The 18,834-nt window shown below is 38.7% G+C and overlaps 1 protein-coding gene across 1 annotated transcript; it reads left to right on the top strand.

Moving 5' to 3' along the window:
• The first annotated feature begins 1,031 nt into the window (after nt 1-1,031).
• On the top strand, nt 1,032-16,350 carry LOC589650 (neurogenic locus notch homolog protein 1-like). The gene is made up of 12 exons (XM_030990297.1): nt 1,032-1,117; nt 1,855-2,044; nt 2,879-3,058; nt 4,097-4,330; nt 5,063-5,233; nt 6,051-6,260; nt 8,478-8,653; nt 9,863-9,959; nt 10,758-10,946; nt 13,628-13,801; nt 14,365-14,503; nt 15,789-16,350. Exons 2-12 carry the CDS (start codon nt 1,915-1,917, stop codon nt 15,877-15,879), a joined length of 1,791 nt encoding a protein of 596 aa, XP_030846157.1. The 5' UTR covers nt 1,032-1,117; nt 1,855-1,914; the 3' UTR covers nt 15,880-16,350.
• The last annotated feature ends 2,484 nt before the right edge of the window (nt 16,351-18,834 follow it).

Below are 18,834 nucleotides of genomic sequence, written 5' to 3'. Positions count from 1 at the left end.
ACTGTCTATCCGGGTAAAAAATCAATTCAACCTGCGCTGGGAATCGAACCACAAAAGGATTTCGAAAGTGAAGTATACTTGAAAATGAAATGACAATTTATTTTTTGGTTAAAAGCTGTTGGGAACAGTATGTATAAATCATTTTAGCTGCGAATTATTGAGTGATTAATCGAAAACTTACAATTTGTATATACGAAAAAATAACCAATTCAACCTGCGCTAGGAATTGAACCACAAAAGGTATACAAAAATGAATTATTCTTGAAAATGAAATTGCATTTTTGGGTTAAATGCTGTTGGGAAAAGTATATATTAATCATTTAAGATGCTAATTATTGAATTATAAAATGAGAATTTGAAATTTGTCGAATAGCGGAGACATGTGTGAAACCAACATAGACGATTGTGCCAGGGATCCTTGTCACAACGGGGCTTACTGCCTGGATGGACTAAACAGCTTTACATGTACGTGTGCACCAGGATTTACTGGGAAACTTTGTGAGAATGGTAAATATCAAACATCATTGTTTTCAAACTGTTTCTTTGACATTCTTCTATTGCGCATGTCCAATAGATTTTGTATATGTATGACATTGTCAGATTTTGTAGTATTTCATGCTATTCCATGGAATTTTGATAATTTTATGGAATGGCAATACAGGACAGGAAAGTAGTCTACACCTCGACCATGTTAATGTGCCATACGGTGTTTGATTTTGGTCATCAACGGAAAAACAGATATTTATTGTTGAAGATAATTGAAGAATGTAAAAAAAAAAGATTAAACATGAATCGTTTGTTAACAATTTGTACTGTTACCAGTGATATCGTGAATAAACCGGTAAAACTAACGCCGATAATAATTCTTCCCTGATTCTCTTCTCTTTTCCGGAACAGTTCTTCCGTCCAATTATGATTTCATCTTTGTTCAGAGTCGTCCTCTTCTTGTGCGTAGTGATATATTTTCCAGTGTACAACCACAACTGCTTACATTATCACTATGGTTACGGACAAGCTCCTCGCCAGTATCTTTCAGCCTTTTTCATCTTAAGACAGCTTCAGCTATTCTGTTAATGGCGATTGAAAACCCTTGCTCATTAAGGGTAGTAATGGAAAGGTATCTTTATCCCGTACTAAGAATTGTTGGTTAAAAAAAGTATCCAATACCTACCATGTCTACTCGACACCTTCCTTGACCTAAACCACCAACCAGATATCCACAAATCTGGCGCACTTAACCCTCCACCTGCTACTTACGGATTTTCTGATATAGGGATAGGGATAGTAATTTTCTGAGGAAGTGTATTTACCAGGGGAGTTGTCCTGGTTATAATTTCCCTTGGGGTTCTTGTCCTCTGAAGTGTTTTACGGAGTATATGATCGGGAATAGTTTTCGTGTGGGGGGGGGGGGGGTTGGAGGGGATGCTTAGAGCAGCCTAGTTGTTCCTAAATGAGTTAAATATTTCTGTAAAAATGTGTCGTCTCTATTTAACTTTATCATTGAGCCAAACGTAAACCGTTCCCGAAATGAATGTGATTTATGGTGTGATGTATCATTCTGACGCAACTTTACTACTTGAGAGTTATACAGGGTCTGTTTTCCTTGCGGATTAAAAACTCCTGAAGTGAGTCCTAAATTATCCATATAATCAACAGTCATTTTCTTTCATAAATAATGTACTCAAGCATAATTACTTGCTTCATTTTTCTGTAAAAAATACCAGTGGATAAACTTATCTCCACCTATCATTTTAACAATAAGTATGATGTACGTACTTAGCTGTAATTCTTGTTTACCTCGCTTATGATACACTGCAAAAAAATGTTGTTTTTTTCCTTGTGTGTTTCATACAGCCTACTCATTGATACACATTCAAATCTCTGCGACAATGTGTGGCATCACTTATTCTTTACATGGGACTTGGAAGCCACTGGAAATGGGAGTTTCGAGTTAATGCTAGTCTTCTAGGAAGTGGAAGTCATCTAGCTTCTATAATGCGTGAGGATATATTATCAGTCGGGGCATCGCAAATGGAAACGCAGGGTATGAGGACTTTACAAGCTCATACATTTTGTTAAAGGCGTGTTTCTTAACAACCACAACTCGCACATAATACGACTCTTCCAAACTTTCTTGATTTTAACAGAACATTAAAGGCGTCCTTTAACAATGTTAAATCTGAGACGCACGGCCCCACATGTTATCAGTGTCTGTGATATGGTGTAATATTGAAGCCCTAAAAAGTGCGCTTCAAAATGATCCAGAAGTGCCTCAAAAAATTAAAAATCTTTGAGCGACCGGTTGTACCATAATCGTTTTACCTAATAGACTGTAGTGTTATGAAAACCGTTAGGAAAACATGAAATTTGGTTTCGATTTCCAATCATAGATTTCTTGATTATCAGACAGGCGATCGGCTTGTAAAAGTCATGGGTTCCTGACTGAACTAAAGGTGTATAACTATCATTGCAGCATGTGCTAAATCCAGGATTTTGTTTCAGAATCTGAGACAAAGTTACCGGATCCCTTTAATATATAAGCAAAACTATATACAACATGATATATTTATGCAAACTGTTGAGATTTATTGGATGTTTTAGGCGTTTTATGAGGCCAGGATGTTTTATTGTTATTATAAAGCGTTCAATATTACTTTCAGATTATTGTACGGTATGAGAGGAGATGAATTCTATGTATTGTGGCTTCCTTATAATTATATGCTTTCGGACCTTTTGTAATTCGACTGACTTTTCCATATCCTCACTCATTTGTGGTCATCTTCTTCTTTGACTACTACTTTTTCTCATTCTTCATCCTCTTTTCCTTCTTGTTATTTTTCCTTTCTTCTTTTTCCTTTATCCTCCTTTTTTTCTTCAGAAGTGGTGTTCGTAAGTAGCTACAATCTTTGGAGTACAGAAGTGAGTGATGACATCAAATCTGAACTGTCCACAAATTGCATAAGTGGATATTTTGGTGACCTCATATCCTGGACTGAATTCGTAGTTCAAGTCACTGAGTCCGATGAACTGCTATTAACATCTCCGTCCGTCTGTGACTGTAAGTAAAATGACAACAGTAATGGTAGTTAAAACGAAGAGAGAGTGAGAAATAATAACACTAATAGTAATAACTTAAAATAATGATAATAACGGTTTTCATGATAAAATAAACATAATCATTAAAATGACAATAACAGCAACAATACTATTAATAATACTAGTTGAATTTACTGTACACGTCCCTTTTTCCTGAAGAAACAAATAGTTGATTACTATTTTACCCTGTCCGTAGTTGAATTACCCAGAAAGACTACGTAAAATAGACCGCGAGGCATAAAGTGACATCACTCACGAACTTTGATTGACAAGACATTAATTTACCTTTGCCACACTCGACCGAGGTGTAGTAGTGGGTACCTGGTAGGATTAGTCCCTATACTGTACTTTGTGTAACGATAGCAGATGCAGATGATAATTTCCAAATCTGTTTGGAAAACCGCACAGGGACGTAATACGCTATGCAATAAAGGGAATGTTATTTTCTCAGAGTTCAAATTTTGGATCTAAAATGATCATGACCATCTTGATTAGGTCTTTACCAGAACGGGAGAACCATTACTAATGATTAGTTTTTTTTTTATATGACAGATTGTTTGCTCAACATGCAGTTTATATGATTAAATTTTCAGTAGTTTTTCTTTTATATTGAAACTATTAAACTTTACCCGTTTTTTGTACTAAAATACCAATGAACCTTTTTATTATAGGTTTAACGGTCAAATGAAAAATATCACATGAAAGGTACAAAGATAAACATATTGCTTTGTTGCTAGTCATCATTATTCTTTCATCTTCTTCTTTCTTTTTTTCTTCCTCCTTTTTATGGGCGCATCGTTCACCTTTTTCCTCCTCCTTTTGCAACGCAACTTAATTATCAAGAATGTTATCATCATCCACCTCCTATTAAAATATAGTAAATTAAGCTACTCATGACCATGCCTGTCTTGATATTAATCACATGCTATACAAGATATACATTAACTTTAAAATACCTATCAGTATAAAGTTATCAATATGATGTATTCTAATTTTGCAGCCTTTGATGAATGTGTCAGCAACCCATGTAAATACGAGGGCACGTGCACCAATCTGCCGAATGAATTCACCTGTGCGTGCAGGGATGGCTTTACCGGACCGACCTGTGAGGGGTTTGTTGATATTTGCCAGGAGAACTACTGCCAACATGGCGGGACCTGCTCAACCATCGAAGGACAATTAGTTTGTGTCTGTGAAGTAGGACTCTCCGGAGATCATTGCGAGTTCGAAATAAGTAAGAGTCGAAAAGAAAACAAAATTAAATAAAATAGCACTAAAATTATCATATCGTGGCACATTTCCTTTGCGTATCCAGCTTATAGGTATATGTCAATGTTTGACATTTGATACTAGACTTTTGTGTGGATGACCGTAGGCTAAAAAACTAGCATCCAATTTGGGCTATAAAATAAATCATGTTAAAATTTGAATGCGTTATTGGACCTTGAGGAAGATTAGCCCTGTGCTAATCAAGTTATCCAATAAAGTCTACTACTACTACTACTATTGCTTTAACTCAAAATGAAATAAAACCATCCATCAAAGTTTGAAAGGCAAATTATCTAATATGAGTAGAGGAAATTAATATTAACTTTCAATAACAATGATAACATTGTATATCATTTACGATGATTATGAATAACTGTGAAATAATAGATATACATGTTATTGGAAATGAAGAATTCGAGCTTAAAGCGAATTCCCTACCATTGTCATCGCTCATATATAATCTTGCTTTTCTTCACTGTGTGTGATATTTACAACATTTATTTTAAAGAGCATCAAGTACTTTAACTCTTCTGTGAGTACAGGGCGTCGGCTCTCTGCAAAAAAAGAACCATTCAACCATGCAAGTGATCGCGGGATAATCATTGGCAACTGCGGTGAAACATCTGCATAAAGGTGCTGTGAATAATAAGAGCGACTGTATCGATTTCTTTCCTTTAATTTCGTAATATCGTTATAGTCGATGGAGGTTGGAATGGATGGATTTCATGGACAGAGTGTCCTGTAACGTGTGGAGGTGGAGTCCATTCTAGGACTCGGAACTGTGACAACCCAGAACCACAAAATGGCGGCCAACCTTGCAAGGGAGAGGGGGAGCAGGAGGAGCCATGTAACACGGAGGAATGCCCAGGTATGTGATCGAATTTTAATTTGATATGCTTCTGAATTCAATACGTATACCAGACGTTTAACAGGTAAGCTTTATTTTCAAAGTAACACAGAATAATGTTAAGTTTATGTTATTACAGGCAAAGAAAAATCATATAGTCTGAAAATGTCATTCTTATAATTTGTAATGATACCTTGCTTAGTGTTATACTTATAATACTTGGACTTAATAGTTTTGAGTAGGGAATTTACACAATAGTGTGGCTTTCCAAGTTTCCAACACTTGATTCTTTTAAAGAAATTAATATGTTTTACCGCAAACAGCATAATGGGCATGTTACGGTTCTAGGACTCCTACCCCCTGGACATCCACCCCGGATAACCAACCCTTGCTAACTAACCCCTAGGACAACTACTCCCTAAGAAAACTACCCCCTAGGGCAACCACCCTCTAGGACGACTACCCCCGGGACAACTACCCTCCGGACAACTACCCCCTAGGACAACTACCCCGGACAACTACCCCGGACATCTATCCCCGGACAACTATCCCCGGACAACTACCCCCAGACAACTACCCCTACGACAACCATCCTCTAGGACGACTCCCCCTGGACAACTATCCAACGGGGTAGTTGTCCTGGGAGTAGTTGTCCTACGGGTAGTTGTCCGGGGGTAGTTGTCCTGGGGGGTAGCTGTCCTGGGAAGTAGTCGCCCTAGAGGTAGTTGACTGGGGTGGTAATCTGGGGGTGGATGTCCAGGGGTAGGTGTCCGGATACGACATTTTACATGTAATATAAGTATTCATTAAATTCCACTTTTTTCGCCCGTGCTATAAGGTTGTATTGATCTGAGACGCCCTTTGAATGGATATGTGTACTGCAATGAATCCACGACGCTCATCAATTGCACAGTGAAATGCCCAACTGGATACGAGTCCGAGAATTCCAAGTTCGAGCGTGACGAGTACTCCTGCGGAGAGGACACGAACTACCGATGGAACCACCAGACGTCTGCGAATCCATATGCAAGACTGCCCAGTTGTGTTGGTAGGTTAAATATACTTTAGCCGGAAATCACGAAAGTGGTTTATCTTGAGTCACAGTTTAAACCCCTACAAGCATAGTATACGCGTGTCCCGGGCGCGTAATTTTTTTCCCACTTGAGCTCCGGCCAGACCCCCAGTATGAACTCATTTGCAAACAGCCAATCAGAACTCATCTTGTCAATAACAAGCTTTACGCGTGCTAAAGATGCGAAATTGAAAACGGTGCAAAGCTCAAGGCTTCAACACACACGTACATACACAGCGCATTGCCTATACCAGCATGCTTGATGTGCGTGCATAGGCATAGGCTTGCAAATGTTTCATTTCTGCTCTAGCATCTATCTACCTTTTATTTAGCAAATTTATTATAGATCTATACCTCTGAGTCTGAGTCTTTTTAATTAGAGGTGTATATAGTCTAGATCTATAATAAATTCTCAACCGTAAAATCTTAAAAAATGAGCCCCTATAATATATAGTGGCTTCGATGACGAAAAAGGCCTATCCTTGATTGCTAGAGTAATTTTAACTTAGTGCTAAGTAACAGTTTTTCACAACAATTTCATGAGCTGATATTATTAGAGGTGTACTACTGTAGTCTATATCTGTAATAAATTTGCTAAAGGTAGATAGATACTAGAGCAGAAATGAAACATTTGCAAGCCTATGTCTATGTACGCACATCATGCATGCTGATATAGGCAAGGCGCTGTGTGTACGTGTGTGTTGAAGCCCGAAGCTTTGCACCGTTTTGAATTTCGCATCTTTAGCACGCGTAAAGCTTGTTATTGGCAAGATGAGCTCTGAGGGTTCCGGGGTCCGGAGCTCAAGTGGGAAAAAAAGAAACGAGCAATGTACGGTGGTGTGCGAATATTCAAAGTGTACCAATCACCAATTTGGCTTCACTGTATTCAAAATATGAGTTTCAAATATTGCTTCTGCAAAAATATAGCAATTTAAATACCTTATCAGTGAACAATAAAACCCGGGGGGGGGGTACTCACCAGGCCCGTAGCCACAGGGGGGCACGGGGGGCACGTGCCCCCCCCCCCCCCAAAAAAAAAAAAAAAAAAAAAAAAAAAAAAAAAATTCCAAGATTGGATGAAATTTTTTAGATCTCTCCCCAGGTCGTCGATCAATTACATGTATGTGCCCCCCCACCCCCCCCCCCAAAAAAAAAAAAAACCCCATCAAACTTTTGCTTCAGCCCTTGGGCGGTATTCTGAACCCTGTGTTTTCTCTAATATTGTTGTATCTTTGGAGATAAGATAAAGTTGGTATTCTGAACATTGTTGTAACTTTTGTGTTATCTTTTGTTGTATCTTTTCTCTCATCTTATTGGCCGCGCCTGCGCTCATACTTTGGTGCGCTTGTAATTGTGCGTATTTTTAATCAAGTGGCATTTAATCCTCACATACTAAGACATACAGGGGTGTGCCGCTCTAATTGGTCACTTTTTCACAAAAGATCCCTAAATATGGCTCCCATTTTTAACAAGAATACCATTCAAAAATGGGTCTGTTTTTTTTCTTCAAAATACCCTCAAATGTCCCTTAAAACTGGGTAGGGGTTTCGATGGTTCAGCGACACACCCCATCCAAACCAAATCTGGGTACGGGGGGACGACGGGGCGACCCCCCCCCCCCCCCCCCCCCCGGAGTAAAAAGTCTTGTCGGGAAGACCTGTAAAATGTTTTTTAAGGATGATTTCAAGCTTTCTAGCTATACATATATTATTTTTTTAGGTGACTGGTATACTTTCAGTTCAGCGGGAGTTTTATGCCATTGGTTAGACCGTAGGTCATGATATAAACCGCTGTTGCGATTTCGACTCAAAGAAAACACTGTCCTTCAATTTTCGTTAAACGGAGAAAACTGCAACACCTTTGTTTAGTTAGATAGTAAATTAATTAGTCGCTTTTGAAATAAAAATATATTACTTTATTCAGATGATAAAAAAGAGCAATTCTCGTCTTTCTCGAAGAGAAGCTTGATGTTATACAAAATTTACCGACAAGTCAGCTGAAAAGACTTTAACAAGCAAAAGTCGAGGGTTTCCTCAGACTTTCAAAGCTGCTAACGAGTGTAAAACCTAGTCGCCATGTGACGACAGATGTTTCTTCTCTAACGTTTTTTTTTTTCCAACGATTTACTGACAGCTTATAAAAATACCATTGCTTGGTTAATAATTCAACATACTTTTCCATAAAATAACACAGAGGTGCAGAAAGCTATGGAAGCGAACGGTTTCTCTAGCGTGGACTACCCCGCAGCTCTTTGCCGATCTCCGGCAGAAAAGAAAGCCATTGAAGATGAGTTTAGATATCAACTTCTTAGACATGAGGAGGAGATTGCCTGTTTGAGTCTTAGGACCTGTCAGATTGAAAGTGTAGAAGTAAGGAAAGGCGTTCTTTTCACAATGTTTACACTTTTTCTCATTTATGCACACCTGCATACTTCTTCTAAAGAACTTTTCCTAAATGGGGCCTGTCACCACGAAATGAGTCCAGTTGGTCAAAAAATTTATTCCTGTTTTTAAGTATTATATGAATCTACATTAAGTAAGCTTTAAATTAAGGGGTCACACATTAAAATTGATAAATTATATCCAGAAATATGAACAAAAACCTAATTGGACTTTATAACAATGGGATTACCCAGTTTTGAGATAATTAGGTGTAAAGTTAATGATGCGTAACATATTATAGTCTGGTCAACGACAACATAGCAACAACACACTTCCCATCATTCGATTTCAATGAAACTTTCAACAAACAAAGAAATAATAAGTCGATTTTTGGAAAAATCTTAAATGTGGTAGGTGGGTCAATTTTCAGTACATACACACTATACATCGCTATTACTACGATTGAGCCTAATGCGACACTGGACTCATTTCGTGGTGACTGGCCCCAAATACGGTTTTGTGATTACTATTTGCATTACATTTCCAGTATTATAATGCCATGACAATTTCATTTCATCATGACATTTAATTTGCACAATCATGTAAGTTGTGTATTTATAGTTCATAATGTACAAAATTCATCGGATTTCATCGGAGTTTAGCCTACCGAGCATATTTACTCTGCTGTGCTTTAATTGGCAATAATTAAAGGGGGCATGGATCGTTTAGTTTGTTCAGCGTTATTAACAATTACAACAGCAGCTCAATTTTTAGCAAGTAAATAACCTTTTACATTGGGTTTTTTGTTGGTCCCTCTCTCTAATACATCATTACCGAAAGTTCCATATACCATTCTATTTTGGGGGAAATGGGAAGGAAATCCATTTTTTTAGTTATTCTCATCACTTTAAAGTATTCCAGTGCAGAATCAAACATTTGAAATATGCCTGATTATACTTTTTCTGATCAATCTTTTTATTTTTATCGATCTATCGTATATGACCCATTTAGTTGAATACGATGAATATCAAGAACAAACCTTTAATCAAACGTTTGCTTTTGGAATTCCTCTTTACAATTTTCCCCAAAAGAATTACAGGTCTAATAGCTTCTCAACTCAAGTGTATCATGTCACTATAACTTTAGCAAATACGGTGTGGATCAAATTGCCTTTCTTCTTTATACCCTCACCTCTAGGCAGTGGGTTGTGAGTCCGTCGCTGTCAGCAGACGGTCGAAGAGGGCGGCAGACACCGGGGTTACTGTCATGGTTACCACGCAACAGAATCTAACACGTGAGCAAAATAAGTGTATAGGCACTGTTGATTCAACTTGTTTTTACATTATTACATTATTTAAAATGCAAGTCCTGTTTCAAAATAGATGTCGGTTCAAAAGCGCTCGAAATTAAGCTACGAGCCGTTTAAATTCATGTCCTTATTATCTCGGTTATAGGATGAGGCAAAATGAATTAATTTGGTGAAAGATTTCGTAACAACAAAAATATAATATCGACTTCTCCTTTGTTGGAAATAACGGTAATTCTACAATTATACAGAATTTGTCGTGAAATGGTAGCGTCATTGTCCTGCGTGAAGGCATGGTACGTGTAATTTATTCGTCAAATGATCATGGTAGCATAATTCCTTTTGTTTTATACAGGCCTACATTATACTGCGCACACGCCATAAAGCACTTTTATACCTAACATTCAAAATGGTCTATCCCTAACATTCAATATACTCTTGACAATTTTTTTATGTATTTTGATCCCTTAATCATAGTTATCTAGCGTGAGAGATTGGTTCGTGCCACACGCTGTAGGAACAACTGCTCCGCTGTCAATTTCCTTCAATAACCTAATTCATAATTTAAATTCTGAGCTAATCACCTTTCTTAACCTTAACCCAAACCAAAACCAAAAGCAAAACTGTAACCGTGGCCGTAGCCCAAGAAGAAATAAAGCCCTGAGTAATCGTCACATGAGCAAAGATCGGTGCCCGGCAGATTCTGCGCATTAATTTGTATCAGATATTCCTGGAAACAAATGTAATCAAACTTCAATTTAGGATTCCTCTTTTTTAATTTCACAGATGGGGATGATCCCGAATCGCAGCCTTTGGGTTCCTTCCTGGAAACCTTTGACAGGCTGGTCCAGCAGGATTATTTGGTCCTAACCGTTGATGATCAGGTCCTAGAACCAAACAAGAGTTCTGTCAACCTGGACGCTAATCAGAAGTGTCCTCCAGGGTCGTTTAGTGCAATTCAGTTTGGATATTGTGGTAATTAATATTTTTCCGTTCATTATCCTGCTCATTGGGAGGGAGGAATCGTATGCGAGCAGTATTTCAAGTCTTAAAACTGCGAGATTTTATTGGTCATGCTAACTTCAGTTAGAATAATATCTTCCTTTTTTGGCCATTATCTTTGTATTATCCCTACATCTTTAAAGGTGAGGGATATTTAGAAATGTGTCTAGTATAAGGGGTTAGCTAATGTCCCTCTTCCCTCTTTCAGATTATTCCGTTCTCCAAATCATTAAAATTACCACGGGTTCAAATCGGTCACTTGCTCCAAAGACGCTTGCTCCTTCGTCAATTGCTGAATTCTTCAGAACCCATCAACACTACCCCTTATTCTAAACTTAACCTAACACCCTAAATGCAATCCTCACCCCTATAACCATATCCCTTCGACAAAGGAAAGCCAAGAGCAACTCTCGCAAGAGCAAATGCCTGGTCATCTCTGTGTAGACTTTGCCAATTATAATTATGTTCCTGTATCTTTTGTTCCACGTCCCTATGTTCTCGTAGCAGGACTATTGACTATAGGGTTTTAGAATCAGATGTGAATGACGTTTTAGATGTTTTGATCAGATTTGAATGGGGAGGGGCATGCACCCGTCCGCCCCTTATGAAAAAAAATGGGCAACGAGCTGAATTAAACTTAATTGAATTGAATTGAAATGGTATTTATGAAAAAAGTCACATCGCCGCTCAAGAGCTGAATAACATGTGGCGGATCCAGGGGGGCCCGGAACCCCCCCCCCCCCCCCGGCAAAAAAAAAGAAGAAGAAAAAAAAGAAGGGGAAAAAAGGGGAAAAAAGGAAATAAAAAGATATCAAAGGTATCAACATATACTCATCTGACCGTAATTAAATGTCTAAAACCCCTTGACTTCCCGTGGCTCTGCCCCCTGGACCCCACCTAGGGCCCTAAGGCGGACGGCTGGATGCTAATCTGATGGTAATTTAATACTTAAACCCCTTGACTTCCGGTGGCTCTGCCCCCTGGACCCCACCTAGGGCCATAAGGCGGACGGCTGGATGCTAATCTGACGGTAATTTGATACTTAAAACCCCTGTGCTTCTGAGGGCTCCGCCCCTAGACCCAACACCAATTTGTGTCCTGCCAGTGTCGTAAATAAGGTATAAAAATATTCTCATCTGACCGTTATTTATTGCACAAAACCCCTGACATTTCGGGGGCTCTGCCCCCTGGGCCCCACGCCAATTCGTGACCTGCCAGTGTGACAAATAAGGTATTAAATATGCTCATCTGACGATAATTTAATGTGTAAAACCCTTAGCTTCTGGGGGTCCGCCCCCTGGACCCAACAACAATTTGTGTCCTGCCAATGTCACAAATAAGGTATAAAAATATACTCATCTGACCGTTATTTATTGCACAAAACCCCTGACATTCCGGGGGCTCTGCCCCCTAGGCCCCACGCCAATTCGTGACCTGCCAGTGTGACAAATAAAATTATGCTCATCTGACGATAATTTAATGTGTAAAACCCCTTAGCTTCAGGGGGCTCCGCCCCCTGAACCAACACCAATTTGTGTTCTGCCAGTGTCACAAATAAGGTATTAAATATGCTCATCTGACGATAATTTAATGTGTAAAACCCCTTAGCTTCTGGGGGCTCCGCCCCCTGGACCCCACGCCAATTCGTGACCTTCCAGTTTGACAAATAAGGTATAAAATATGCTCATCTGACCGTTATTCATTGCCCAAACCCCATGAGCTTGACCCCACGTCAATTCGTGACCTGCAAGAGTCACAAATAAGGTATAAAATATGCTCACCTGATGATAGTTTTATGTATAAAACCCCTGAGCTTCTGGGGGCTCCGCCCCCTGGACCCAGAACCAATTTGTGTCCTGCCAGTCTCACAAAAAAAGGTATAAAAATATGCTCATCTGACTGTTATTCATTGCCCAAAACCCATGAGCTTGACCCCACGTCAATTCGTGACCTGCAAGAGTCACAAATAAGGTATAAAATTATGCTCATCCGACGACATAAAACCCCTGAGCTTCTCCGCCCCCTGGGAAGAAAATGTGTAAAAACACGTTAGTTTTACCTTTTTTTGGAGATGCCCCCCCCCCCCTGGCGCTCAAGGGGGGGGGTGCAATTGTTCAAATTTTCGAGGGCCCAACAACAAAAAATAGTGCTCACTACCCCCCCCCCCCCCCCCCCCCCCCCCCCGACTGAGCGAAATATTGACCTGCACAATTTTCAAATTTCAGCACACTAAATTTCAAATTGATTTCAAGTTTGGGCCCCCACCCCTAAGAAATCCTGAACGTTGACATTAAAACTAAAAATCAAAGTGCACCCTGAAATGATGTGACAATATCACAAAATAGAAGTTAATACTTTCCCCCATGAGTGCATGAGTAATTGTTGATATCATCTCCAAATTATGCGAGCATGAATGATGATTTAATATTTCATTCGTGTGGCTTTCAAACCTTTGGTTGAGGGTTGGAATCCGGGGCCCGGCACTAACTTCGTTTGGCAAGACATTATTCCATATTTGCCACTCTCTTCCCAGGTGTAAATGAGTACCTGTCAACAATTAAGTGGGGCAATAATAATTGTGTCACCTTCAGGAGGAACAGCGATTTGGTAAGGCTTCCATGGGTAAACACAATTATTTTATTATTTTGTAAAAGTGCCCTGTGGACCAGGAACATATTACTCCTTTCTACCAGACGACTATGAGTACGATTGCAACCCCTGTCCGCTTAACACATATCAAGAAGACGCTGGACAGACCGAATGCATCCCTTGCCCGAACGGTAACGTAACAGCGGAGCCCTTCTCATCTAATATCTCAGATTGCTTTGGTAAGCTGTCCTACAAAATTTATACCATATCTCCTCAGTTACGCTAAAGCTGGTTTTTGCGAAGACGTGATCTCATAAAATGCTAAATTTAGGAGTTAGACTATACCCAAATTCTTGATAAAATATAACTCTCTCCCCACACTTTCTTTCTCTATTTCTCTCCCCCTCATTTTCTTTCTCTATCTGTCTCCCCCTCACTTTATTCCCCTATTACTCTCCACCTCGCCTTATTTCTCTATCACTCTCCCCTCGATTTCTTTCTCTATATCACTCTCTCCCCTCACTTTCTGTCTCGATCACTCTTTCTCTCTATACACTATCTGCTTTCTCTTACATCTTACCATTCACTTAGGGGCTACCCATACCCAATCTGCTCGTGTCAATTCCATAGGTATTTAGAATAAGTATCCTACTTTTCGGCACTTTAATAAATTTTATTTACAGATTTTGATTGAATAATAAAGCTGCTGGAATATTTCCTTTTTAGGACTAAAATTAATCTCCTCTCTTCACTTAATCAGACATTTTCTGTTTCCGTTGTACGTGTTTTTATTTAAAAATAGTTCCAGAAGCTATTCCACCAGTTACACCAGTTACACCAGAACCAGGTTTAGAGGAGAGAAACAAGCTCATAATCTCTGTGACAAGTTTCATAGCAGGACTTCTGGTGTTTGCAGTTACTATAGTATACATGTGGCACAGGTGAGATGAGATATCACATATGGAAACGGGTTAAATGTGTGTGTGTGTGTGTGCGTGTGCGTGAGTGTGTGTGTGTGTGCGTGCGTGTGTGTGTGCGTGTGCGTGGGTAAACGCCATCAACCGCGGACCACTCCATAGAAAACTAACTCAAACCGCGGACGTACCTGCAATGGGGGACCGTCCACGGTTGCGATACCGGTTCCGCCGTATCAAATTTACGACGTAGGGGCGTTTGAATATTAGATATCACAGCGTGTAGGTAACATCAAGTGGATCAGTCCTATGTGTATCGCGAAATGTCACAGCGCCCCCTTCGATGACTGCGCGGGAAAGGCGCGCTACCTGCTATCATCCCATAGCAGGTACTTCCGCGGTTTGATGTAGTTTTGATTCCATGACATTGGAGTGGTCCGCGGTTGCTGGCGATTACCCATGCACACACAAGTACTAAACTTGGTCCACGTTTGACGCCATAAACGTGTAGTGGTGTGTATGTGTATGTGTTTACTTAAATATCATGGACTTTACAACATTTACAAACAGAGAAATTTAGCAAATCTCGATTCTTAGTTTGCAATTTTCAAAATTTTAATGTAACATGTTGGCACAAAATTGATGAAATACTTTTATTTTGATGCTACGTTCAAATCTCCTCAGTTCGTTTGAATATATCCTATATACAGTTAATAGCTAGATATTCATACCCCTTGTAAATTTGATGTGTTTTGTGATTTTCACAACTCATAAATGAGAGGTGGATTGGTCGAACTAGGGCTTTATTGAATCCTTTGAGATGTAACGTGTCTTACTTCAAATTCTCAAGAAATTTAAATTGGGCCAAATCAAGTTTTTCACATACTTCAACAATTACAAATCTTGTTAGAGGTATGAATAAATTAGTTTTTTACTGTATATTTGACATTTTACGTTCTCATGACATGACTGAAAAGCAATAGGAAACCAGGAAGGAAGGGGAGGGGAATGAATCAGGCAGGGGGTGGAGAGGAGGGGGAAGGTAGAGAAATTAGAAAGTGAGAAAGGACAGAAAAATAGAGAGATGGTGGTGGTTATAGGTGAGAATATGAGGATTGTTTTCTACTCACATTGCATAAGTGAAAATGTTTCGGCAAAGCGACTTTTCAAATCTTTATGCAGGCCTCGTAATAGAATTATAGGCTTATAAAATGTGAAAAGCAGTAACATATTGGAGTGACATCCTCTTGCTTCCCAAAAGAAAACTCGTCGCTCTTGCATCATTCTCAAAACGCTATTTAATTTTTTTCAGACGAAGGACCAAAAGTGTTCGAATCTCAAGAGACAAGAATAACCCTACAGCACATGATTCGTCTGCTCTACAACTGGTTGAACTACGTTGAGAGGCTTCTGAAAACCCCATCCCTAATTCAAATCAAGGAATTGAAAAAGAAAAATGAAGATGATGGCCGTTTGCCCCCTCTGTTCTTTGACCAAAGCGTACTCCATGAGAAAGATGAATGACGTAGTTCCTGTTATACTCAGATCAGGAGGAATACATCCCTTCTCTGTTGAATTTCATAGTTCTGAATTAATTTTTCAAAATCACCGCATTCATTTTAAAAATCAAAGCTGGTACCCTTCCAATCTTCAAAACTTAATTATGTTACCTTTAAATTAGCGCTGTACATTGAATTACTGTAGGAGAATCTTTCATTATGGATACTTTATTTTCTTAACATTCTCTTTTTGAAATTATAATTAAGGCATTCTTCTATACAAAAAGTCGTTATACCCTTTTTCTTAAGTAATACAAAGTTTTGAGAAATTTGAAATTTGGGTGGATAGTGATTCTTACAACTTTGATATATTTGGATGCCCCTGTGGATGTATTATAAGCACTATATAGAAAGTTTAGCCCCTAAAACACTTCTGCTTTCGAGAAAAATTGAATACAAAAATTTACCGGTGCTCCCGGTAAATTTTGATAAATTTCAAATAGCGCCTCCGTGCAATGGTAGCTGCGACCATGAAAATCTCAGAATATGTAGTTGTGATATATGATTTTCAAACGGAAATAGCTAATCGGTCGATCTTAGTAAAAAAAAACAACATTGTTTTAAATAAATAGCTTAAATAATATTTTGACCTTGAGAGGGAGCTATGCAACATAGAGAGTTTATTATTTACAATTTCATAACTTTAGACTCGATTTCAACCGCGACAACTATCACTGAATATTGTAGGGTCGCATAAGCTTCTAATAATGTTCAATTGAACAGAATTCATGACCCCATACCAAAACCTTGTATTACCTTTAAAATAAGAATCTGCGATCGATGCAGTACTCCACCTGTGTATTACTAAAACTATTTTACTCATATCTGTGTGTAGGTATATTGCATTTATCTTTCAATGTTTATTATTCATTAAATTGTGGTGAAATAGGTTTAAAAAGGAGAAAAATTAATGAGGAATATCAAGAAGAATACGCAGATCAACAAGACTTATTATAGCATTATCAGATTCTTTATATTACACCCTTTTAGTAATGGTATTTTGTTCATCTATATATGCTTTTTGTTATGGATACGTAATTTGTTTAACTTGTTTGTATACTACAGCTTTCTTTATTATTTTCGCATAGAAATAGGTGGTCCGGATGTTGTGTGGGCAAACTAGCTGTAGAAAGTTGAATGCTTTTGTCTTCTTGTCCCTCAATAATACAACAAAAAGTGGCTGTAAAGGAACTTGGCTGTATCTTAAAGACTCGGATAACTCCATATATACTAGATACTGTATTCAAACGGAAAGCAGCTGAGAGTATGGGCCAATGATAAAGGAACAATTTCTTTAGAATATAATCAAGGTCCATGCTTATTGAAATGACACGAAATAGGTTTGAAAAGGAGAAAAATGAATAAGGACAATCGAGAAGAATACGCAGATCAACAAGAATGCTTTTAGTTATGGATACATTATTTGTTCAACTAGCTTGTATAATGAAGCTTTCTTTATCACTTTCGCATAAAAAAAAAGGTGATCCGGACGTTGTGTGGGCAAACTAGTTGTAGAAAGTTTAGAGCTCTTGTCTCATTGTCCCTCAAAATAAAATAAAAATATTGACTTTAAAGAGAAGGTTCATTGATTTTAAAAACTATCTTTATCATTATTGCAAAGGTGAAACTTGGATTGGACAAGGTTATCAAAATTCAATGCTTGGAAACATTCGAAGTAACGATTATTATCAATTACAAAATGCTTAAATACAACCCCGGCATAGCACCTGAAGAGTTCTCCGAACGCTGCTGAGTGTGACGTCACATGTTGAACATGATTTGCACTAGCAGACGATGTCCCATGACATATCACACATTTTCAGGGCCTGATTTCTCATCTTCTCTTCAGTTATTTCACTTACATCATTACCGTCGGGCTAAATGTTTAATCTATTGCCTCGTGAATATATAGTTTTGATGAAAAATGCAGCGATAAAAAAAAAGGAATCCATCACTAATTGTAAACAAAATAGACGCCATTGTGGTTTCAGCTGCATACACCGCGGTATGTTCGGCGTTTCAAGAGGGAACAAATGCCGTCCATGCTATCATTCCAGGGGGTTTTCAATTTGAAAGTGTGGTTTCTTAGATAGTTCATTAACCCCTGTCCTGTGTATTTACAAACAAAAGAATTTAGTTATCAGAATCGGTTTCATATGCCTTTTGAATGGTGTAAAAGGCCATCACTTTTCTCCAAAGGGGGGGGGGGGGGAAAGCACATAATATAATTATGTATATATATTTTTTCTCCCGGAAATTGGAAATTATGACGATCGACATTTCGTTCAGTAGGAGGAGGAGTAAGGTCACTTTTTTTGGTCACCCTGTATTTTATATTTTTGATTTAAAAAAAACTGAGAGGGGGGGGGGGTTCCTCCAAAACACACACATAACAAAAAATTGAGGGAGGGGGTCAAAAACACCTCCCCCCCCCCCCCCCCCCCATCCCCTGCGTACGCGCCTGCACTAAACTCATTATAATTTGAGAAATAATAGCATTGCAATTATGTTGGATGTCGTCTGCTTGGGCAGGATTGGTTCATAATGTGACGTCATTAAAACATCGTGTGTTTTTTTCTGGCAAATCTCTCGTATATCCGAGATGCTATGGAGGTGGTTTTATTTGTATTTTCATAAATCGCCCGATTATTGATATATAGTTGACCCAAAACTGGTACGAAGGTCATCTATTAGCGGACCAGTTTCTGGTAATACGATATTTGCCATATTTGTGATTTTCTTTGAATGGGCGCTCTAAAGGACCTTGGCTGTATCCATCACCTATATAGATACTGCATA

Source organism: Strongylocentrotus purpuratus, unplaced genomic scaffold, assembly GCF_000002235.5.
Source record: "Strongylocentrotus purpuratus isolate Spur 01 unplaced genomic scaffold, Spur_5.0 spur5_scaffold_19, whole genome shotgun sequence".
Lineage (NCBI taxonomy): Eukaryota > Metazoa > Echinodermata > Echinoidea > Camarodonta > Strongylocentrotidae > Strongylocentrotus > Strongylocentrotus purpuratus.
This window is presented reverse-complemented; position numbering and strand designations above follow the sequence as displayed.